The 26,027-nt window shown below is 41.0% G+C and overlaps 1 protein-coding gene across 1 annotated transcript in view; it reads left to right on the top strand.

Moving 5' to 3' along the window:
• The first annotated feature begins 694 nt into the window (after positions 1-694).
• LOC138420215 (fatty acid desaturase 2-like protein FADS2B) overlaps positions 695-26,027 on the top strand; it is a 41,350-nt gene continuing 16,017 nt past the window's right edge. The window contains exons 1-4 of the mRNA XM_069553344.1: positions 695-1,015; positions 11,330-11,440; positions 21,013-21,210; positions 23,359-23,460. Coding sequence (XP_069409445.1) covers positions 695-1,015; positions 11,330-11,440; positions 21,013-21,210; positions 23,359-23,460 — 732 coding nt within the window. The remainder of the gene's footprint in view (positions 1,016-11,329; positions 11,441-21,012; positions 21,211-23,358; positions 23,461-26,027) is intronic.

Raw genomic sequence — 26,027 nt, 5'->3', positions numbered from 1 at the left:
TACCTGTGGCTGATTCTTGTTGATGTATGACAGAGCCATAAAATTCTGTAAAGCAATTATCCTTCAGTTCAAATTTTTTTAAAAAAATTTTTTAAGTAATCTGAGAAAAGCAGAAGAAAAGGAAAATTTCCAATCTTAACAACAACAATGAAAGAACATTTCCCAATTCCAGGAGGCGTTCATAGCCTCCTAGAGGTTTTGCAAGCTTCTGCTCATGTGTTGAATTAAAACAATTCTTCCTTTCAATGGGGGAGAGCTAATGAGCCTGACCCAGCATGATGCCAGTGCAGACAGTCAGCAAAGAAGGAGCCCAGCCCCTCCTCCCAGGTGTCAGGCCACACCATCCTCTGGGCTGTGATTGGCTCCAGCTCTTGACTAAGGGACACTTAATGATAAATAAGAACTCTGCTAAAAGATCAGCCAGCAGAGAGAGAGAAGAGAGAAAGGTAGACCAACATTCTGGAGTGTGGGGAAAGGCAGTACAGTCTTCATCAGGACAAAAAAGACAAAGGACAGAGAAGTGAGAGGCTGGGAAGGAGCTCACCATCAGGTTTGCCAAGAGACAAGTAGGCTAAACAGTTTTCTGTGTAGGCTTCTTACTTCACAGGAGAGGGAAAAGGTCATTCTGTAGTTCAATCAGGTGAGAATTAGAAATTCCAGGTGTCAAGCCAGAAATTCTAAAAGTACAAAGACAATGGAGTTTGAAGATAAGCCTGAGAGCAATGGGAGCCTCATAGATGAGAACCAGCTGGACCTAGGTGCAAAGCATCAGGCAAACGGGAAACCAGGAGCAAGTGGGAAAGCCAAGCTCTCTGCAAGGCAGGAGGCAAATGCAAAGTGCGACTTGCCCAGAAAGAGCCTCAACAGGTACACCTGGCAGGAGATCCAGAGACACAATCAGAAGACTGATCAGTGGCTGGTGATCAATCGCAAAGTCTACGATGTTACTGCCTGGGTGGACAGGCATCCCGGTGGGCGGAAGGTCTTCAACTACTACGCTGGGGAAGATGCCACGGTAAGGTGCTCAGAGCCTGCCCCCTCTCTCTCTGTTCCAGCTGCTGGGTGGCTGGGACCTTGGCTGTCTTTCCAAAACCATTTCAAGTACGTGTTCAAGCTCCATGATCACTCATCTCCTCCCAAACCAATTTTCTAGGATTCCTATCCAGCAAAAACTTGAAAGCTAATTAAGCCTCAAGGTCTAGCTATTATTTGCACTAGGTTTGGGGTGGGCTCAGATGCTGACAGTAGATACTATGTGTATTGCAGGTTTTGGTTTTTGTTCTTGGCATTATGTTTTTTTGTTTTATTTGTTTGCTTTTGAAATGTAGTTATTGTCTTATAAGAAGGAAATTACAAATAGGTGAGCAAAATCTGGGAAAAACGTCTTCACCCAAGTAGAAATTTCTCAGACTCCTACAACTGGAGTGCGTGGAGTAGACAGCAGTCCATCTGGCAAGCATCAGAATGTTGAGGGGTGTTTGAAGCGTACAGTGACACAGGCTTTCAGACTTTGTAGAGTTCTTTTGAGTCGTGCAGTTCATTCAGTGGGATACAGGTGATACAGCCCACTTTTATGGAAGAAGTAACTGAAATCAGAGTGGTTAAGTGACTGACTCAAGTTCACCAAGCCAGCAGATCTCAGATTCAAAACACTTATCTTTCTTAACTTTTAGTCTTAACCGCTTTCCTTCACAGGTTTTCCTCATGACTCTCCTCCACCAAAATAGCTGAAAAAAAATGGACTTTCAATGGATGCCTAACATCATGTATGTTAAGTAGCTTTCAGTTCAGTTCAGCCACTCAGTCATGTCTGACTCTTTGCGACCCCATGAATTGCAGCATGCCAGGCCTCCTTGTCCATCACCAACTTATGGAGTTCACTCAAACTCATGTCCATCAAGGCCATGATGCCATCCAGCCATCTCATCCTCTGTCATCCCCTTCTCTTCCTGCCCCCAATCCCTCCCAGCATCAGTCTTTTCCAATGAGCCAACTCTTCACATGAGGTGCCCAAAGTAGTGGAGTTTTAGCTTTAGCATCAGTCCTTCCAAAGAACACCCAGGACTGATCTCGTTTAGAATGGACTGGTTGGATCTCCTTGCAGTCCAAGGGACTCTCAAGAGTCTTCTCCAGCACCACAGTTCAAAAGCATCAATTCTTTGGCCCTCAGCTTTCTTCACAGTCCAACTCTCACATCTGTACAGCCACATTCAACTCTTTGCGACCCTATGGACCACATCCCACCTGGCACCTCTGTCCTTGGGATTCTCCAGGCATGAATGCTGAAGTGCGTTGCCGTGTTCTTTTCCAGGGGATCTTCCTGACCCAGGGATCAAACCTGTATCTCTTACCTCTCCAGCAATGGCAGGAGTGTTCTTTATCATCAGCACCACTTGGGAAGCCCTAAGATACCATACACACATTCAAAGGCATGGCCTCACTTAAACCTCATCATAAGGAAAGTGAATGGTATTCCCATATTAAAGATGAAAAAAACTGATGCTAACACATGAAAATAATGTATCTCACAGTCCACAAATAACAGCGACAAATTTTAAAATTAGATAGGTTTTTTACCATAAAGCCCTTTATAGCTGATCTTAAAAATAAAATTTCCATTTAATATTGAAGAAGAAGGTTTCTCAATCCTTAAATATATTTAGGAATCCCTTCTAAAATATTCTATAAGAAAGTTGGTTTTAGCCCAATTAGGAACTTTTTATCCACATTATACACACAAAGAAATGGAGAATAAAAGGTGTTAAATAAACTAATTCAAGATCAGAAAATTAGCATATTATCAAGTAGAAATTTAAACAGATTATTTTTATGTTACCCTTATTGTTTTCATGTTAGTATATAATTTTTCCAACTGGTTTCAAAGCATAGGACTAAAAATATTGATTCATGAAGCTCTGCTCTGTGAGTGTTACCTGACTGATAAAAACAGAATACACAAGCATACGGCAAGTTCGCAAAGTAAGAAAGATTTTGGGTTTTGACACTAGCAACATCTTCTTTCCCCAATTCTCATTTTCTCCAAATGTCTCAACTTCTCTGTCTAATCAGGGTCTTCTACCGTCTTCTTGTCTTGATTCTGTAGTCAGAGGAATGCCTTTAGGAACAGACCCTTCCACATCTCCACCACTCCAGTCTGATCTGATATTTTCAAAGCAAAGCTCAACCATTTCCTGGGAAAGTGTGCATGAGCTTGTTGTAGTCCATGATGGGAGTCTCACATGTGTCAGGAAAACCCTAGGAAGCCAGAGAGCTGAAGATAGAAGAAGCCAAGTGACAGGCATTTGTGTAAGAATTGAGAGAAAAATTAACAAAAATAAAGGGGAAAAATACTTGTTGACGAATAGCAGAAAACCACAAAATTCTGTAAAGCAATTCTACTTCAATTTAAAAAAAAAAATAAAGTGGCAAAAAAAGAGGGAAAAATACCACAGATCTCATCTCCACAACACAAAGAAAATATGGACGATGCTTTTCTAACACAAGTCACAGAATCAGCTCAGAGGATGTGTTAGAAAAATATGTACCTTCCACCACTTTGAATATAACTGGTAGATGTAGCTTGCAGAAAGCAGGTCAGCTGATGAATTTGCAATTTGCTGGTGAGTTTTTATCTCCCAGAAGTTAGAGAAAGACCACGATTCTGCATCCAATTCTAGTCAACAAGGAAGAATTGATTAATAAAATAGAAACAATCAGAACCTGTGGGAAAATACCCATGACACCTCAGGATTAGTGCCTTAAGGATGAACACCCTGAGCATGGTCAGTCATGTACCCTAGACTTTTAGAAGGCAGATCCAGAATGTTCAGAGGAAAGTCCCCAGTGGATGATGGCTAGAGAAGATGGAAGGGTGCCAGGAGAATTCTGACAACCGCGGTATTCCATGGCCACTCAGAGTCCATGGAGCCTGAGGTGTGGTATACTGGTTAGATAAGCCTGGGAAATTCCCTGAAATGCTCTGGAACTCAGCTTCATCATCTGCATAATGGGAATGACCTTACCCATCTAATTAGTAAATGAGACTAAAGCTTGTAAAGTGTTTAGCATAATGCCAGACACCCTTTTCATTAAACCATAGATATTGTTATTTGTATCACACGTCCATAGACTCAGAGGTGTGCTTAACATTTCCTGTTTACCACCTGCTTAGAAATCCTGATTGTTTGCTGCCAGCTCTTTGGGAACAGAGGAGTATGTGGTGGGGAAACGGCGAGACTCTAGTCAGAGAACCTGAGGTCAGATGCGCTCTCTTTACAGCCTAAAAAGTGTTTGCAGGTGGTGCCCTGAAAGGCAAATGTGCACCAAATATGATCTCTGTGCACAAGCCCTGGACCGTAGCTGCACCTGCCCAGAGGGGGCATCTTTCCTTATTTACATAGAAACTCTTCTCCAAGTGTCCATCCTTCTCATGAAAAGTACATAATGATACGAAGGTAGCTTGTTCCATACCAAGGGTCACTCATTCATTCATTCACTCATTCATTCATGTGGTCAGTCATTCTAAAACTTTTTGATGTGTCCAGTCTAATGATTAAGAGTACAAATTTGAAAATGAAACAGGTGTGGTTTGCATCTGGGCTCCACCACTTACTAGGAATGTCCTGAGGGGCTTGCTGAAGCACTTGGAGCCTCAGCTCCTTTTATCTAGAAAGTGGGATAATGATAACTCTATCTTAGTATAGTTGTCAAAGTCAGCAGAGATAAAATAAAGGTTTTCTTATACCTGGCACAGATTAAATATTCAAAAAATGGTGTTTAGTATTACTTAGATAAGTAATTATTGAGTTAAGTTGTCATTTCATCCAAGGAATTTTACTAAGAAAAATGTCTACTATACAAAACACAGGCACATCAATTCCTGTTATTGCACATATTATTTATCTGATTTTTTCAAATTATATGGTTTAAAACTAATGCACAATGCTAATAACTAAAGTCAAGGCTTAGACCTTCTCTCCTAGAAAAGCTTACCCATGAAAAGCCAGAAACAACCTATATGTCCAACAAGAGGAATTAATCACATAGATTACAACATGTCTGCAGGAAGCATCCTGCATGCTAAGTTGGGCTAAGTTACTTCAGTCATCTCTGACTCTGGGCAACCCTATGGACTATAGCCCACTAGGCTCCTCTGTCATTGGGGATCCTCCAGGCAAGAATACTGGAGTGGGTTGTCCTGCTCTCCTCCAGGGGAATCTTCCCTACCAGGAACCGAACCTGCCTCTCTTTGTCTCCTGCATTGGCAGGTGGGTTCTTTACAACTAGCACCACCTGGGAAGTCCCAAGTTTCATATAAGTAAGTCAACAATATTTCTGGACTCCACAAAAGAAGTAAACACAATCTTGCGAGGTGTGCACAAGAGCAACATGTTCAGAACAAAGAAGTCAGGGTTATAATCCAATGTGCATAGTCAGCCACCTCCTTGTGTCTGAACATCATGCTCAGAGAGGGACACTGAGAAACTCAAACTCTTCATCAGAGTAAAAATCCAATATGACAGGAAAAAGATGACAAAAGCCTAGAGGAAATATAGCAAAATTTGTTTCAACTGCTTGGAAGACTGCAAGGTGGAAGAGGATAGAGCTGTGTGCAGGTCCAAAAGACTCATGTGGAATCAGCAGAGGCAAGGCTGGGGTGGGGCAAGAGAGGATGTGTACAGAGGTGGCATACAGATCAGGTTCACAGCGCGAGTAAGCACCAGCAGAATAGGTCTCCCGGCTTGGGCACATCCTTTGCTCAGCGCAATCCTGGTCGATGTGATGGCTTGAGGATGAGAAGAGGGGAAGGAGGAAGAGAGGATGAAGGGTGTGTGAGGTAAAGAAAGAGACAAGAGAAGGAGGAAGGGGAGAAAGGGTCTTGAGTTCTGAGCGAAGGACTCTGGATTTTACCATCGCTGTAGGTCTTCCTCTCCTCCCACTGCAGGTAATGACACTTCTCTAGCCCAGCATCCCTCCCTACACCCAATCCTACAGGGAAACCAACCAGGATTCTAGCTTCCTGTAAAAGGAAAGTTGTCATCAGTCATAACTGCATCTTTTGTGGGCTGTCAACATTTTTTACTTTAAAATTAAATTTTCATTTGAATGATGGTTCAAGTTGAAAACAAGGTACAAGAGTAAAGAGACAAGTGCAGTTAAAGGGCTAATGGGTGGCAAAGGCCATGAAGAGGGACTTTTTTTCAAACATCAGCCTGGTGGTTAAGTAAAGGCTGAAGATCAAGAAGCGTTAGTCAAGGCAGAATGGATACAGGCATCTGTATGGCTGAGTCCCTTTGCTGTCCACCTGGAGCTATCACAACATTGTTATTGGGCTATGGCCCCATATACCTTTTTTTTTAAAAAGAATCAAAATGAAGGAAGGAGTCCAGGGAACATGCTGAAGTCCTGAGAAAGGCACTGACAACAGAAATGAGGAAGAGGGGTGGATAACCAGGAGACATAATTTATAATAGGGGATAAGTGGCTGGGTAAGTAAGCAGGAGTAAGGAGTCTAAACTGTCTGATGGATGACTTATGTAGGTAGGTGGGTGGCAGTTTCCATTATGAGATAATGAAGCCAGAAGAATGAACAGCTTTGGTGAGGGCAATGAAGATAGAGAGAGAGTCTGGCCTGGAGCTTAGTTAAGTATATCACAGGAAAAAATCTCAAATAATGGAAGTTCTCAAATAATAGAGTGAGTTATGGCAAATAAATAAATAAATAAATACCCCTCTGTTTATTCATGTGGGTGGAGGGGAATCTTGGTGACTTTATGCAAACATTCTCCACTCCAAAGTGGCTCTTTTCCCAAATGAATGCAAAGACTATATTCTCCAGATAAATCAGCCTACTCAAAACTTGTGATCTCCCAGAAATATGAGGGACCTTGATTTAGCTTTTGCCTTGAAACAGGTGAGATCTGAGAAGGAACCAGAAGAGGAACTACCCAAAGGTGTAGGAATGGGTGTCCGCGGTTGGGTATTGAATATCCTGGTGAGGTGGTTTTTTTTTTTTTTTTTTTTTGGCTTTGCTGAAAGGCATGTGGGACCTTAGTTGCCCAACAGGGATGGAACCCACACCCTCCATTGGAAGCATGGAGTCTTAACCACCAGACTGACAGGGAAGTCCCCTGTGAGCTTTTTGAGATAAGTAAATCAAAATCTATGTTCTAGTTATATTGTTTTGTGACTATATACATATATTCACCATGGGTGGGTGAGTTTTTTTTTTTCTGAATTTTGGGAAGTTTCAACCCACTTCAGAGGAACCAAATAATAATAATATAAAAATATCATCATTTAATGGCATCTGATTCCAAAGCTTAAGCTTTCTGATGCTTGGCTAAGTCTTCGGCAAGGTTTTGTAATGACGGAATAAATGAATGATGGAATAAAAAAATGAAGGGATGAATGAGCCCATGGAGCAGACTAAGTAGTATCCACAGTCAGAAAGCAAATCGAAGCTTCAGAGATTAAGCAAATTTCCCAACATAAACAACTCGCTGCACTGCTCCCTATAGTGTATTTTGGTGTAAATTTAATAGGCACACACTGATTGATTGCAGAACAAGATTTGGCAAAAGGAGTGTCTCCTGAATTTCAACCCACACATGCTCTCTAGGCCAAGTGCCTTGATGCGGGGCACAGCCTATATACAGTAGTTAAGCTGTAAGGACATAATCCTTCTCAGGCCTTCTCACTTTACATACTTGTCTCTCCCACTTGGCATCATACTGCTTTTCCAATAAAGGACATCTTTCCAGCCCCCACTTAATAACATCAAAAAATCAGTAGGATTTCCAAAGTCATTTGTGAAAACAAAGATATCACATCTTTGCTCTGTGTTGATACTGTTTGGGAAATAATCAGTGTTAAGAGCTACAGTATAAATTTATGAATAGGTTAAGAAATAGAGATGATGGTTGAGAAGTGAATCAAAAGATAACAGATGAAATGAGAGATGATAAAGTAGTTAAAAGGTCAGAAAATTGAGATGCTGAGAGGGGGAAGAGACAGCAATGCTTAAGACCCATATGCTTTGAACTCAATACTTCTCAACTTTCTCCTTTTTAGAGAAGTCATATACTGCTCTATTCATTCACCCTTTCCCTTGTTCATCAGACATCTCTTGATCACATGTCATATTCCAGGCACAGCGAAAAATATCAGGTATAATTTAATCAATAATGCATGGTCCCAGTCTTCAAAAAAGTCAAAAGCCACTAGAGAAGGCCTTTGTGAATACACAGGTTCACTGCAACATCATTTGAAAAGCTTTAGGAACAAAGTGTCATGGGAGCCCAGAAGAGATCATAAATAACTTTCCTGACTGTGTTAGGAAGGCATATTTCATCTGGATGTTCAAGAATGAGAAGGAACTTTCAATCAGGAAAAAAAAAATGGAGGAAAGCAGTCACGGAAAAGGGAGCAGCATGTATTAAAAGCTTCAGAACTATACAGGGTCCTGGAGTGTTTATCGAATAGAGAGAGTTCCACTGGACAGGATGAGGCATGAAGCGTATGGTGAGAGGTCAACTTGGAGAAGTAGGTTGGGGCCACAAAGTGATGTACATCATTAAAACCTAAGGTGGGGAAATACTTTACTAACTGCCTAGCATGCATATACTGATCTTAACATCCTCCCAAAACAATCTTGTGTCACCCTTCTTTCAGGAAAAGAACTGTACATATTAAGGCTGGAATGGACCTTTATGGCTTCCTGGCTGTAAAGCCACATAGCCTTGAGTTCAATTCCCGGCTCTCCCACTTACTGTGGCAATGTTCTGAGATTTGGAGTCTTTATATGTATAACAAAGATGATGGAACCTCACAGAAGTCAGTTGATGATGATGAGTTGGCCCATAGAGCACCCTGTACACAGGATACACTAAAAAAATGGTGTTACTCTCTCTCCCCTTCATTTACCCCTGGACTTTCTTCAGGAGGAGCATGCTTGTCAAATAAAGTTAATTAAGAAAAAATAACTCATTTTTGAAGGTCTTTCGAGAAGGAGATTTCACAACTTATTCAGTATCCGGATTCTAATAAGGAATCCTTCAAACAATATTATAAGACTACCTAAGCCACTTTTGTACTGCCCATTAATACAATGAAAAGAGTTCCACACAGCAGGGCAATTCTTACTCTTCTGGAAAAATCTGTAGGTCTTCAGGCTCTGTTGTCACAGTATTGACCTGTGAATCTTGCTGAAGATCAGAAGAAACAGTGAACCCAGAGTAATATTAGCATCAGCACACTGTTCCAGGGCTCTGGGCGACTTCTCAGAGTAAGACATAAATCCATTACCTCACCGCTGCTCTGCACCCTGACCTTGATCCCTCAGAGCATTTCTCGCCCTCCTCTGTTCCTTAACAGCAGGCAGACCATGATTTTCCAGTATGGGCCACCCTGAAATGTTTTAGTCACATGGTTAATCACCGAATGACTCTCATCCTGGTTAGGTAAACTAACTTTAGGGTGGTTGAATGTGACAACGAAAACACATCTTTGAAAGCAGCATTTCCCAAGGGGGTCAGAGCAAGTGTGCAAAGGCAGAAGGAGCAGCAGGTCCTGGACTGGTTCTCACGGACACAAATCCCTTCTTCCATCACTGAATCCAGAAGAGTGAGTCTAAAGAGTTGATACTGCACCCTTCTGAATAGCCTCATTCATGTTATATATATACATACAACCCTATACACATAAAAATGTTCCATGTGTAGGTTTGTATGTAGTTCTAGATGTATCTAAAGTTGCTTTAGATTTTGAAGATGGAGGGTTCATTGTCTTCACTAAAACAATTCAGAGCTCACTCCGAGTGGAGTGTGGAAAGAAAATCTCTGAACTGTTATATTTTACTGAAGAGAAGAAAGGCAGGTAGCTCTTATCCAGGTGCGTCTTAGTCACTCAGTCATGTACAACTCTGTGCAACGCCATGGACTGTAGCCCACTAGGCTCCTCTGTCCATGGAATGCTGCAGGCAAGAATACTGGAGTGGGTGCCATTCCCTTCTCCAGGGGATCTTCCCAACCCAGGGATCTAACCAGGGTCTCCGGCATTGCAGGCAGATTCTTTACCATCTGAGCCACCAGGGAAGCCCAGAGGCACACGTATAGGAAAGAGAGCTAATATGTTTGAGAATTTACTATAAACCACTCAGATTCTAATCAGCTCACTTAATTTTTATAATAACTTTATAAATTGAGTAGCTATTACCATCACTCCTGTGTTAGGGAAGAGAAAACAGGAGCATGGAGTGGTCAAGAGATTAGTCCACAATTACACAGCAAGCATAGACTATGTGTAGGAAGGCTGCTCGGGGATCCAGTTTCTTAATCAGCACTCTGCAACACCACCACTCCAGGGTATTGTGTATCGATTCCACATATTCAAATTAATAAACCCTTGGTTATTTTTCTTCATATTAATCATTCCTATTCTCAGCCATAATAGCAAGAAGTCCAATATCTTACTCTTGCAGAAGCCTCCTTCCCCTCAAAGCAGTTTAAATCCCTGGGGGGAAAAAAAAGTCTATCTCTTATTTCCAAACTTAAGCAGGACATGGGAACCAACACTGCTTCTCATAGCCACTTGGAGTTACTACTTAACATGGGAGTGGAGTTGGAAAAATATAGTGGGTCAGCTCTATTTTGTGCCTGTCAGCTCTATTTTGCGCCTGCCTGTTGTTGTTGTTTTAGAAAGAGTGCTAAGGCTTCTTCAGTGATAAACTTAGCCAAGAAAGTGCCACTTTAGACAACTAAGGGCTCGAGGGCTTTGCTCCCATGCTCTCTTAGACATTTGTTATCATCATCAACTTTAACTTGTCTTTCCTTTGAAATAACTTAATGCAAGAGCCTCTGTCCCCTGGTCCTTGACCAAGAACTAAAAGGGAAACTGATAGAGGTGGTTTGCGTAGGCAGCCTTAGTTGCTGCAGGCTCCAAACAGTGTGGGCAACTTCCACACCAAGCCTGAGGTTTGACTCTTAAAGATTCACAGTGGCCCACAATCTCAAGGCCAACTTCTTCTTCTCATGCTCAATAAAATAAACAACAATCTCTTCCAATGCTTGGGGATCAACTTTCTACCCAGGACTTGCCTAGTAAGCCATGCATTCAGTGGGTGGATCTCCAGTGTGAGGCTCTCATAGAAGAATTTCAAGGGTAACTCTGATCAGTGAACTTGAAGTGTCAACCTAGAGTTAGAAGTAAATGCTCTATAACATAGTCTGTGCTGATTCCTAAGGTCGGTACAGAATGAGGTAAGAAAGGGGAGATATCTGTGAGTAAGCATGTCATTTTTAAGCCTCTAACAGTTCTCTCTGATTCACAGGACGTCTTCAGAGCCATGCATCCGGACCCTGACATTGTGCAGTTGTACCTTAAACCACTGCTCATCGGAGAGCTTGCTCCAGAAGAGCCCAATCAGGAGAGAAATAAAAATGTGAGTGAGGTCTCGGGACCCAAGAGTATGTGGAGGGATGAGGAAGAGGTATATTTCAGGGCCAACTTATCATTTTCTGTGGGAAAGCAGCCATTCTGCCTGGGAGGACCTGCAATAGCATAAATGCTGCTAAGTCACTTTAGTCATGTCCGACACCAGGCGACCCCATAGACGGCAGCCCACCAGGCTCCCCCGTCCCTGGGATTCTCCAGGCAAGAACACTGGAGTGGGTTTCCATTTCCTTCTCCAGTGCATGGAAGTGAAAAGGGAAAGTGAAGTCACTCAGTCGTGTCCAACTCTTAGCAACCCCATGGACTGCAGCCCACCAGGCTCCTCCGTCCATGGGATTTTCCAGGCAAGAGTACTGGAATGGGTTGCCATTGCCTTCTCCAAATAGCATAAATGAGTGGATTCCAAATATTTCAAAATAATGACATCCTCCTGAGATCCTCAGACATCTTAAGCCTCTGAGAAACAAAGGAATGGGATGCTTGGCCCTGTGCCAAACAGTAATTCCATATTTCTACCTACTTCTTGCCACACAACTTACAAGTAACTTCTTTTTCCATGACTGCTTATAGTTTGATGTTCCCTGTTAAACCAGTTTCTATGAGAGCAGAGACTATGTCAATTTTGCTCATCCCTCAGTCCTCAGTACCTACCGGTGTAGGATTGGACCTGTAGTAGGAATTCCATAAATAGCTGTTGAATCATTGATGTGACTATATCCTAATTATAGTTCTTTTTACAATTGGAGAAATTACAGTTCCAGGAGAATAAACTACCTTCTGTAAAGCAAAGACAGGAACTCCAGTTCACCTTTTCCTGGCTCCAGACCTTTGGGTATTCCCCACGAAAAGCACCACTTTTTTATTTCACCAAGACTTCGGTTGACTGAAAAACTGTCTTCAAAGGGCAGGGCCTCCATAGGACTAGAATTCACTAGAATGGTTGCACACAAAGCTTAAAGGGATTTTAGGTAATATTAAGCACTTCTTCTTTTTTTTTTTTTTTTTTTTTTGCACTTCATGTTTTAAAACAGCTTACAATTGTACCATTCTTTTGAAATACTTTGTACAAGGTGGTGATCCAGATATCACTGTGCAGCAGAAAGAATATGAATTATATTTCCATTTTAAGAAATGAAGAAACAAACTCACAAGGGGATAGGAGGAATCTGAGGAAAGAGGACTGGTTAAGTGCAGGCCCAAGACGAATACTTAGGCTGACACCTGAGGCCCATGTGCATCCCTCAAGGCTGTGTGTCAGGAAGCAATGCACGGTACTGAGACGAGTGGGCCATCAGGCACACAGCCTGGACACAGCCCGGTTCCTATGACAAGGTGTAGGAGCCGAGATATTGTTGTTCGGTCAGTAAGTCATGTCTGACTCTTCACGACCCTGTGAACTGCAGCACACCAGGCCTACATGTTCCTACACTATCTCCCAGAGTTTGCTTGAACTCATGTCCATTGAGTCCATGATGCCATCCAACCATCTCATCCTCTGTCGCCCTCTGCTCTTCCTGTCCTCAACCTTTCCAGGCACCAGGGCCTTTTACAATGAGTTGGTTCTTTCCATCAGGTGGCCAATGTATTGGAGCTTCAGCCTAACCATCAGTCATTTCAATGCAAATTTAGGGTTGATTTCCTATAGGGCTGATAGGTTTGATCTCCATGCTGTCCAAGGGACGCTCAAGAGTTTTCTCTAATACCACAGTTCAAAAGCAACGATTCTTTGATGCTCAGCCTTCTTTCAGGTCCAACTCTCACATCCATACCTCACTACTGGAAAACCCATAGCTTTGACTATATGGACATTTGTTGGCAAAGTAACATCTCTGCTTTTGAATATGCTATTTAGGTTTGTCACTGCTTTTCTTCCAAGAAGCAAGCATCTTTTAATTTCATGGCTGCAGTCACCAGCTTCAGTGACTTTTGGAGCCCAAGAAAATAAAGTCTGTCACTGTTTCTATTTTTCCCCATCTATTTGCCATAAAGTGATTGGAGTGAATGCCATGATCTTCATTTTTTGAATGTTGAGTTTGAAGCCAGCTTTTTTACCCTCCTCTTTCACCTTCATCAACAGACTCTTTAATTCCTCTTCACTTTCTGCCATTAGAATGGCATGATCTTATCTGAAGCTGTTATTTCTCCCAGCAATTTTGATTCCAGCTTCTGCTTCATCCAGCACAGCAAATTTCACATGATATACTCTGCATATAATTTAAATATACAGGGTTATAATATACAGCCTTGACATACTCCTTTCTCAATTTGGAACCAGTCCATTGTTCCAAGTCTGGTTCGAACTGTTGCTTCTTGACCTACATACAGGTTTCTCAGGAGGCAGGAAAGATGGTCTAGTACTCCCATTTTGTTATGAGTTTTCCAGAGATTGTTGTGATCCACAAAGGGTCAGAAGAAACAATAAACCCAGAGGAATGTTAGAGTAGTCAGTGAAGCAGGTTTTGTTGTTGTTTTTTTTTTTTTAAGTCTCTTACTTTTTCCATGATCCAACAGATATTGGTAATTTGATTTTTTGATTCCTCTTCCTTTTTTAAATCCAACTTGTATATCTGGAAGTTCTCAGTTCATGCACTGTTGAAGCCTAGTTTGAAAGATTTTGAGCATTACCTTGCTAGCATGTGAAATGAGAGCAATTATGTGGTATTTTGAATGTTCTTTGGTCTTGCCTTTCTTTGGGATTGGAATGAAAACTGATTTTTCAAGTCCTGTGACCACTGCTGAGTTTTCCAACTTGGCTAGCATATCGAGTGTAGCACTATATTAGCATTATCTTTTGGGATTTCAAATAGTTCAGCTGGAATTACACCACCTCCATTAGCATTAAATCACCTCCATTAGCATTTTTCACATCAGTGCTTTCTAAGGCCTACTTGACTTCACACTCCAAAATGTTTGGCTCTAGGTGAATGGCCATATCATTGTGGTTATCTGCATCATTAGAGCTTTTTTTGCATAATTCTCTTTATTCTTGCCACATCTTCTTACTATCTTCTTTTCTGTTAGGTCTTCACCATTTCTGTCCTTTATTGTGCCCATCCTTGCATGAAATGTTCCCTTGACATCTCTAATTTTGTTGAAGAGATCTCTAGTTTCTCCCATTCTATCATTTTCCTCTACTTCTTGCTTTGTTCGTGTAAGAATGCTTTCTTATCTCTACTTGCTATTCTCTGGAACTCTGCATTCAGTTGGGTATATCTTTCCTTTTCTCCTTTGCCTTTCACTTCTCTTTTTTCTCAGATATTTGTAAGGCCTCTTCAGATCCCACTTTGCCATTTTGCTTTTCTTTTCCTTGGGGATGGGTTTGATCACCACCTCCAGTGCAATGTTGTGAGCCTCTGTCCGTAGTTCCTCAGGTGCTCTATCAGATCCCATCCCTTGAATTTATTTGTCACTTCCACTGTATTACTGCAAGTTCCTACCTGAATGGCTTAGTGGTTTTCCCTACTTTTTTCAATTTCAGTCTGAATTTGGCAATAAGGAGTTCATGATCTGAGCCATAATCAGCTCCCGGTCTTGTTTTTGCTGATGTATAGAGCTTTTCCATCTTTGGCCACAAAGAATATAATCAATCTGGCTTCAGTACTGACGATCTGGTGATGTCCATGTGTAGAGTCGTTTCTTGTGTTGTTGGAAGAGGGTGTTTGCTTTAACCAGTGCATTCTCTTGGCAAAAATGTGTTAGCCTTTGCCTAGTTTCATTTTGTCCTCCAAGGCCAAGCTTGCCTATTACTCCAGGTATCTCTTGACTTCCTACTTTTGTGTTCCAATTCCCTATGATGAAAAGGATATCTTTTTTTGGTGTTAGTTCTAGAAGGTGTGGTAGGACTTCAGAGAACCATTCAAATTCAGCTTCTTCAGCATTAGGGGTCAGGGCATAGATTTGGATTACTGTGATACTGAATGGTTTGCCTTGGAATCAAACAGAGATCATACTCTCATTTTTGAGAATGCACCCAAGTACTACATTTTAGACTCTTTGGTTGACTATGAGAGCTACTCCATTTCTTCTAAGGGATTCTTGACCACAGTAGTAGATACAATGGTCATATGAATTAAATTCACCTATTCCCTTACATTGTAGTTCACTGATTCCTAAAATGTTGATGTTCACTCTTGCCATCTCCTGCTTGACCACGTCCAGTTTACCTTGATTCATGGACCTAACTTTCCAGGTCTCTATGCAATATTGTTGTTTACATTATCAGGCTTTACTTTCCCCACTAAACACATCCATAACTGGGTGTCATTTCTGCCTTGGCCTAGTCTTATATTCTTTCTGGTACTATTTCTCCACAGTTTCCCAGTAGTATATTGGACATCTACTTACCTGGGGGTGGGGGTGGGGCTCATCTTTCAGTGTCATAGCTTTAGCCTTTTCATATTGTTCATCGGGTTCTTGAGGCAAGAATACTGAAGTGGTTTGCCATTCCCTTCTGACCATGTTTGGTCACAACTTTCCACCATGGCCCATCCGTCTTGGAACCCTGACTTTGAAAGGCTTGAGACTGTGGGATATGAGTCTAGGCCAGTTACCAAACCTGTCTGTGGTTCAGTGTCTCTCTGTGTAAAATATCAACAATAGAATCAACCATATAAGTGTTATTGGGAGATTACTGAAAGGGTTAAAGGCATTTAACGTGCTTAGAACAGTGCCTGGAATGTAGAAAATGTTCAATAAACTTTAGAGACTACAATTATCATAAACTCAGCAGTCATGCAAGTAACTTGCAAGCCTCTAACTTTACAGAGTCGTTTAGGGCAGGACGCACTAGGGTAAAAAGAGGAAATGATGCAGAGCTTTGTTGTTTTCCCTAAATATTTTCTCTAGGGAAAACATAATCCCATTCATGATTGAGAGCTATAATTGTTCATTATCTAAAACAGTGTTGATCCCTGAGGGTAAAGAGCTGATATGAATTTTCTTTGTGCATCTGTGATTACCCGGAGATATGTATATAGACAATTAGTGTTTGAGCACAAAACTGAATGTCAGGAAGTACAGGCTAAAGTCCAGCTTCCATCACTTGCTGAGGATTTCACATTAATCACTCTTCTGGGCTTTAGTGATCCCCAACAGTACAGTGACTGTGATGGTAAAATCAGCCAAGCTTGGAAACACCCTGTTGCTGTTGTTCAGTTGCTAGGTTGTGTATGACTCTTTGTGACCTCATGGACTGCAGCATGCCAGGCTCCCCTGTCCTTCACCATCTCCCAGAGCTTGTTCAAACTCTCATATCCACTGAGTCTGTGATGCCATCCAGCCATCTCATTTTCTGTTGTCCCCCTTTCCTCATACCTTCAATCTTTCCCAGCATTAGAGTCTTTTCCAATGAGTCAGCTCTTCCTATTATGTGGTCAAAGGATTGGAACCTCAGCTTCAACATCAGCCCTTCCAATGGATATTCAAGACTGATTTCCATTAGGATTGACTGGTTTGATCTTCTTGCAGTCCAAAGGACTCTAAAGAGTCTTCTCCAACACAACAGTTCAAGCATCAATTCTTCGGTGCTCAGACTTCTTTATAGTCCAATTCTCACATCCATACATTACTACTAGAAACGCCATAGCTTTAACTAGACAGTCACTTGTTGGCAAAGGAACGTCTCTGCTTTTTAAAATGTTGTCTAGTTTTGTCTTTTCTTCCAAGGAGCAAGCCAGGTTCAGTTTCATGGCTGCAGTCATAGTCTGCAGTGATCTGGGAGCCCAAGAAAATAAAGTCTGTCACTGTTTTTATTGTTTACCCCATCTATTTGTCATGAAATCATGGGACCAGTTGCCGTGATCTTCATTTTTGAATCTTGAATTTTAAACCAGCTTTTTCACTCTCCTCTTTCACCTTCATCAAGAGGCTCTTCAGGTCCTCTTCACTTTCTGCCATAATGGTGCTGTCATCTGCATATATGAGGTTATTGATATTTCTCCTGGCAATCTTGATTCCAGCTTCTGCTTCATCCAGCCCAATATTTCTCATTATATACTCTGCATAGAAGTTAAATAAGCAGGGTGACAGCATACAGCCTTGATGTACTCCTTTCCCAATTTGGAACCACTCAGTTGTTCCATGTCCAATTCTGTTATTTCTTGACCTACATACAGGTTGCTCAGTAGGCAGGTAAGGCGGTCTGCTATTCCCAGCGACTGAAGAATTTTCCACAGTTTGCTGTGATCCACATGGTCAAAGCCTTTAGCATAGTGAGTGAAGCAGAAGTAGATGTCTTTTGGAATCCCCTTGCTTTCTCTATGATCCAACAGATATTAGCAATTTGATTGCTGGATTCTCTGCCTCTTCTAGATTCAGCTGGAATATCTGGAAGTTCTTGGTTCACATATTGTTGAAGCCTAGATTGGAGAATTTTAAGAATTCTCTTGTTAACGTGTGAAGTGACTGCAATTGTGCAGAAGTTTGAACATACTTTAGCATTGCCTTTCTTTGGGATTGGGATGAAAATTGATTTCTCAGGTCCTGTGGCCACTGCTGAGTTTGCCATGATTGCTGGCATATTGAATGCAGCACTTTAACAGCATCATCTTTTAGGATTTGAAATAGCTCAGCTGGAATTCTATCACCTCTGCTACCTTTGTTGGTAGTGATGCTTCCTAAAGCCTACTTGACTTCACACTCCAGCATGTCTGGCTCTAGGTGAGTGATCGCAAAACCATCATGGGTATCTGGTTCGTTAAGATCTTTTTTGTATAGTTCTTCTCTGTATTCTTGCCACCTCTTCTGGATATCCTCTGCTTCTGTTAGGTCCATATGGTTTCTGTCCTTTATTGTGCCTTATTGTCCTTTATTGTACTATTGCTTTGCATTGATCAGTGAGGAAGGCTTTCTTGTCTCTCCTTGCTATTCTTTGGAATTCTGCATTTAGATAGGTATATCTTTCTTTTTCTCCTTTGCCTTTCACTTCTCTTCTTTTCTCAGATATCTGTAAGGGCTCCTCAAACACTGCTTTGCCATTTTGCAGTGATTGTCCTTGGGGATGATTTTGATCACCACCTCCAGTACAATTTATGAACCTAGGTCCATAGTTCTTCAGACACTCTGTCTATCAGATGTTATCCCTTGAATCTATTTCTCACTTCCACTGTATAACTGCAACCGATTTACTTTAGGTCATTCATGAATGGCCTAGTGGTTTCCCCTACTTTCTTCAATTTCAGTCTGAATTTGGCAATAAGGAGTTCATGATCTGAGCCATAATCAGCTCCTGGTCTTGTTTTTGCTGACTGTATAGAGCTTCTCTATCTTTGGCTGCAAAGAATATAATCAATCTGATTTTGTATTGGCTATCTGGTGATGTCCATGTGCAGAGTCATCTATCATGTTGTTGGAAGAGGGTGTTTGTTATGACCGGTCTGTTCTCTTGGGAAAACTCTGTTAGCCTCTGCTGAGCTTCATTTCGTACTCCAAGGCCAAGCTTGCCTGTTACTCCAGGTACCTTTTGACTTCCCTTGCATTCTAATCCCCTATGATGAAAGAAAGCTAAGCGCTGAAGAATTGATGCCTTTGAACTGTGATGTTGGAGAAGACTTTTGAGAGTCCCTTGGACTGCAAGGAGATACAACCAGTCCATCCTAAAGGAGATCAGTCCTGAATATTCATTTAAAGGACTGATGCTGAAGCTGAAACTGCAATACTTTGGCTACCTGATGGGAAGAACTGACTCATTTAGAAAGACCCTGATGCTGGGATAGATTGAATGCGGGAGGAGAAGGGGATGACAGAGGATGAGATGATTGGATGGCATCACCACCTAAATGGGCATAAGTTTGAGTAAGCTCCAGGAGTTGATGATGGACAGGGAAGCCTAGCGTGCAGCAGTCCATTTGGTCACAAAGTGTCAGACACGACTGAGCGACTAAACTGAACTGATGATAAAAAGAACATCTTTTTTTGGTGTTAGTTCTAGAAGGTCTTGTAAATCTTCAGAGAACCATCCCACTTCAGCTTCTTCAGCATTAGTGATCAGAGCACAGACTTGGATTACTCTGCTAGTGAATGGTTTCCCTTGGAAATGAACAGAGATCATCTTTCATTTTTGATTTTGCACCTAAGTACTATATTTTGAACCCTTTTGTTGACTAGCACACTTGTGTGATCTATTAAAGTTATCTGTGGCCACCAGCATTCTGATGTTCATGGGGTCTTTAGAGATGAGCCCATCCAGACCCTTCCCAGGTATTGGATCATTTAAAAGTTGTATCAGTGAATTTTGAAATGAATTTTATTGCTTCTAGGATTGTTCATAGCTTTTTTTTAATTAATATTTCAAATTTTACTCTTTTCTTTTACATCTGAACAATCAAGTTTTCATTCTTACACCCTGGTCACTTTCTCAACAGTCTGAGTTTCAAACCCACTATAGTTATTAAGCTAAGGAGATATTTCTTCCCAGGCCTTTCGCTGACTCTTGAGTATGTGCAAGTTCATAAATCCATGCTAGCACTTGACGTACATACGTAAGCACAGTACATGTACACAGAATAAGGACTCCTTCAGCCAATAGACACCCAACAAATACCAAGGGCACCCTGTCTCATTCCTGCAGAGCTTCTGAGCATCTCACAAGAAATTCATCCTTTGAGCTAATCTAAGTGAATGCTATCTTTCATAGAGGAGTCTTTTGCACACACTAAACAGATGATAACATAGAAAGTAACACAGATCCGTATAGATAGCAAAGTTCCCCAAAGTATAATCAGAGATCAAACAACACATTGATTTAAAAAGGCCATTATTATTAATAGCTACACACTTCTACATACAAACCAGACAAACAACAAGGACCTACTGTTCGGCAGGGATCTATATTCAATATCTTGTAATGGTCTACAACGGGATAGAATCTGAAGAAACAATATGTGTGTGTGTGTGTATATATATACATGATTTGCTGTACACCTGAAACCAATACAACATTGTTAATCAACTATACTTCAATAAACTTTTTGGTTTGGAAAAGTAGAAAATTAATTTAAGGGGTTTTCCCTGGCAGCTCAGTTGTTAAGACTTCTCCTTTCAATGCAGGGGGTGCAGCTTTGATCCCTCGTCAGGGAATCCAGATCTCACATGCTTCACAGCCCCCCAAAAAACAAAAACGTAAAATAAAAGCAATATTGCCACAAATTCAATAAAGACCTCAAAAGAAATTATCTGCATCAAATTTGTTAATTAATCAGTTCTAAAAAGAATTATTAAAGTTATGTATCTGTTCACTGAACCTCCTCCATCCCCCCAAAAAGAAGTAAGTTATAAGTCCCATTACAATGTGAGGACAGTTTACAAATCACTACTCATTTTTCTCTTCTCCAGAAAAAAAGAAAAATATTATCATAATTTGTTTTAAGCATTTTGCTTTGTTAAAAATTTTTAAGGTTTCGTTTTCTTGTTTAAATTATGCCTAATTAAATTTATTAAATAAATAAATGACTATTCATAAAATTAAGGTATCATACACTGATAAAATAGATTAATAATATGTGCTCATCTGTGCTCCCTCTCCACTGAAGAAACTAATTCCTTTCTTGCATGCTTATTTCATAGTCCCGGTTGGTGGAAGATTTCCAAGAACTGCGGAGGACATTAGAGACCTTGAATATGTTCAATGCCAACCTGGGGTTCTTCTTCCTTCACCTCGCCCAGATCTTGATTTTGGAGGCCCTGGCTTGGGTAATAGTGTGGCATTTTGGCAGTGGCTGGCTTATCACAATATTCATTTCTTTTCTTCTCACAGTTGCTCAGGTAAGTAGGTATCTTAAGCCTAGGCAGTGGCTCTATGGGAAGCCTCAGAATTTTTCTTCTCTCTTTACACGGGTATCAGTGGCTGCCTGGCACTTCCTGTCAAGCTAAGTTATCAAAACCCACAGGGCCCCAGTTCTCTTATCTGTAACATGGGGTAACAACTTTTTATGGAAATATTCTGAGGAGAACTAAGCAAGTTACTCTGTAGAGTACTTAGCACAGAGACTGGCATGTGGTAACTATCCTTGACAGTTGCTGCTCTTTGCCCGACGTTATCCGCACAATGTCAGAAACTGCAGTTCCTTTCTAGGCCACGTAACCTTCACCTTTGTCTTTCGTTCATTAACCAACCGACGTTTCTCATGGTTGTTCGATGATTTTGTTAAGACTATAGGCACACACACGAGCTTATTTTGTTCTCTTTTTAATCGCTCAGTTGTTTCCAACCTTTTTGACCCCATGGACTATAACTGGCTCCTCTGTCCATGGATTTCCTCAGGCAAGAATACTGGAGTAGGTTGCCATTCCCTTTACGAGGGAATCTTCCTGACCCAGGGATCAAATCCGAGGCTCCCACATTGCAGGCAGATTCTTTACTGTCTTAGCCACCATGAAGAAAGAAAGCCCCACATTAATTTATACCTATACGTGTGTGTGTGTGTATATATATATATGTATATATATATATATATATCACTATTTATACATGCTGTTTAAACATGCTTCCACTTAAAAAAAAAAGATTCTACTAAAAAGAAGCTATATATCTGTATTTTTTTTTAAATTACCTGAGACCCTAGCCAAAAGCCTCATTTCACCAATACTTATCAGTATACCAGTCTATGAAGAGAGTCTATTTATTATTACATGATAATAGGATGGTTTTTCCCAGTGGTCATGTATGGATGTGAGAGTTGGACTGTGAAGAAGGCTGAGCGCCGAAGAATTGATGCTTTTGAACTGTGGTGTTGGAGAACACTCCTGAGAGTCCCTTGGACTGCAAGGAGATCTAACCAGTATATTCTAAAGGAGATCAGCCTGGGATTACTTTGGAGGGAATGATTCTAAAGCTGAAGCTCCATTACTTTAGCCACCTCATGCTGAAAGTTGACTCATTGGAAAACACTCTGATGCTGGGAGGGATTGGGGGCAGGAGGAGAAGGAGACGACCGAGGATGAGATGGCTGGATGGCATCACGGACTCGATGGACGTGAGTCTGAGTGAACTCCGGGAGATGGTGATGGACAGGGAGGCCTGGCGTGCTGCAATTCATGGGGTCGCAAAGAGTTGGACATGACTGAGTGACTGAACTGAACTGAAGGATCATGTATTCTACCAGAAATGGCAATCAGCAGCTGGCATGTAGCAGGGCAATTGATAAATCCTTTGAATGAAGCACAGATCTCTGAAGATGGCATTCTATGACCACAACACTGTATTGTGGACACAAAGGGAAACACCCTGACCCTACACTTGGGAAATGGTCTTCCAGGGGAGGAGCTGGTCATTGAAATATCTAGACATGATATAAGGCAGAAGGAAAAGAAACAAGCATGTGCTGTTGGAGCAGAAAGAGCTATCTAATTCTAATTGAGGCAACTGGGGATGATTTCATGGAGAATTAACATCAGTGTTAATTACAAAATTTTATCTGCTCATTTTTTTCTTGAAAAGTCAACTTGCTTTATTCTTTGAAAAGCAACTTTTGGAATCAAGAAAGGAAACAAATATTTGACTGCTTAGCATTATCAGGAATTTTACATGTATTAGGAGCAGCTGAATAAGCAAGGTATAGTATAATCCCTGCTTCTCAAACAAAGAACTGGGTTCAGAGGTACCGACTAGCTTGCCAAGAGTTGTATAACTTGTAAAGTGGTGAAGGACAGTTTAGAGCCCTAGTCAACCTGACTCCAAAGGCATCCTCCTTCCATTCCACACTGGAGATTGTGACAGTTGAGAGAAGAGTATTGTCAGCTAACAGAACCACCTGTGCAAAGGCACAGAGATGGGAAAGAACACAGCAAGTGTGGCAGATGCACACAGAGCTCTCTCAATATTCCCAGGGGCTCCCAAGTCTACCAGAGGGCTCACTTACTACTTTCTTCTTAACTTGTCAACTTCTCTGACAGTAATCCTGTCTCTTCTAGGCTCAGGGTACATTTCTGCAACATGACATGGGACACCTTTCCATATTTAAGAAGTCCAAGTGGAACCGCCTGATGCACAAATTTGTGATGGGTCATCTCAAGGTACAGAATGTTCCAGGAGTATGATGGGATTCTGAAAGTCATTTCACTAAGCAGTGCTTTCTACATACACTTATCAGCAAAAGATGTTACTACAAACCCCACAAGTAAATGTAAATATACTAACAATGTAGTGACTATACACACACACACACACACACACACACAAACATTATAACATATATGCTAAAATTAGAATTTTAAGTGTTTAGGAGAAATGGTTAATTTTATTTAAGAAGTTCTCTTTTTTCTTAGCCAACAAACTATTTGGCCCAATCCCTGGTACACCATTAAAGAACCACTTCTCAGGACGTATACCCTATAAAGTCATGAGTAGAGATATTCTTAGAAGGGGTCTGGACATGTACTTCTAGGAGGCTAGGGGAATCCAGCAAACCATTTAATCCTGGGAAGACAATGTACAAATAAAAGAAATGATGCAGAATAGATAAAAGTTTAACAAAAGAGAGAAACCATGGAAAGTTAGATGGCTCGGTTTAAGAGTTGAGGGTTGCAAAACCCAGACTACTGGAAAAAGCAGGGGCAGTTGGTCTTATCCCCCTCAGATATGCTCCAGAAGGACAGGAACACTATCCTATGCACCCCTGAAATGCAGGGCCTAACAGAGTGCCTAACACACAGTAGGCCTTCAATAAGCATTTGTTGAATGCATGAAGGAATGGATGGATGGATGGAATGATGGATGGATAGATGGACAGATGCTAGATAACAGGACATGGATTGATGAAAGTAGGTTTTAGCCCAGGCTCTGCTAATGCTCACTGTACAACCCTGAACAAGTCAGCTTCTATCTTTGGCTCTCAGTGTTCTCATCTCTAAAACTAGGACTTCAACTGGATATCAGCTTTTCTATGATGTTCTAGGATTTGGTGAGAAACCAAATGACAGAATGATCTCTGTCCGTTTCCAAGGCAAACCATTTAGAATCACAGTAATCCAAGCCGAGCTAACTCTGCTAGCCTTTGCCCTGCTTCATTTTGTACTCCTTTTCACTATTCTTGCCTTGATAACCCCATGAACAGGATGAAGTGGCAAAAAGATATGACATTGAAAGATGAAGTCCCAGGTCGGTAGGTACCCAATGTGCTACTGGAGAAGAGTGGGGAAATAACTCCAGCAAGAATGAAGAGACGGAGCCAAAGTGAAAACAGTGGTGAGCTGTGGATGTGACTGGTGGTGGAAGTAAAGTCCAGCGCTGTAAAGAGAGATATTGCATAGGAACCTGGAATGTTAGGCCCAAGAATCAAGGCAGATTGGAAGAGGTCAAACAGAAGATGGCAAGAGTGAGCATCGACATTTTAGGAATCAGTGAACTAAAATGGACCAGAATGGGCGAATGTAATTCAGATGAACATTATATCTACTACTGTGGGCAAAAATTCCTTAGAAGAAATGGAGTAACCCTCATAATCAACAAGAGTCCTAAATGCAGTACTTGGATGCAGTCTCAAAAATTAAAGAATGATCTCTGTTCGTTTCCAAGGCAAACCATTCAATATCACAGTAATCGAAGTCTATGCCCCAAACACTAATGCCGAAGAAGCTGAAGTGGAATGGTTCTATGAAGACCTGCAAGACCTTCTAGAACTAAAACTGAAAAAAAGATGTCCTTTGCATCAAAGGGGGCTGGGATGTAAAAGTAGGAAATCAAGAGATACCTGGCATAACAGGCAAGTTTGACCTTAGGATGAATGAAGCAGGGCAAAAGCCAACAGAATCTTGCCAAGAGAACACACTGGTCACAGCAAATACCCTCTTCCAACTTTATTATTCCTGTATATATTTCAAATATTTTCATTTTAACACAAAAGAAATATAAAAATCATTTTTTCATTCTGAGGCTTTGAATCTAGTATGTATTATATCCTTACATAGCCCGCCTCAATTTGACTGGTCACTTATTAAGTGCTCAGTGGCCACCCATAGATAAGGGCTACTCTATTGAGCACTGGAGATCTAAAATACACATTAATCACTTTTTGAGAGATGTCATATATTCAGTAAAAAGCTATGACTATTGCTTATTCTTCTATAAAGGATTAACATAATAGGGGAAGGGAAGAGAAATTTAATATCTCAATATGCCAGTATTCTACAGAGAGCAATTCATGTCTCCTTAAACAACCCATGCCGGTAAATGTCATTATATTATACTATATTTACTGAAGATGAAACTGAACATCAAAGGGTAGATGATTTTCCCAAATCACACAGATGCATTTATATATCCAGTGGATGCAAGTAATTTGATGTGCTTCCAAATCCTTTTCTCTGTTAAAACCTTAAGATTTTCACTGAAAGAGAAAAAAGTCCCAAACAACTTAATCACAGATGACATGAGCTCAGCATCAACTAAAATACTTTTATTCTTTCATATGTAATGAGATCACTGAAGCTTGAACATGTGATGATCAGAGGCAAGCCCCCATAGGAGATGACTTCAGATCCATGATTCTTTAAAATATTCATTGAAGTAGGAACCCTGGGGCCATTTTCCCCCCAGAACTAATTAGTTTTAGAGCTGAAGTTTCTTTCTTTATAAAATAAGA

The sequence above is a fragment of the Ovis canadensis genome, chromosome 15 (assembly GCF_042477335.2).
Source record: "Ovis canadensis isolate MfBH-ARS-UI-01 breed Bighorn chromosome 15, ARS-UI_OviCan_v2, whole genome shotgun sequence".
Lineage (NCBI taxonomy): Eukaryota > Metazoa > Chordata > Mammalia > Artiodactyla > Bovidae > Ovis > Ovis canadensis.
This window is presented reverse-complemented; position numbering and strand designations above follow the sequence as displayed.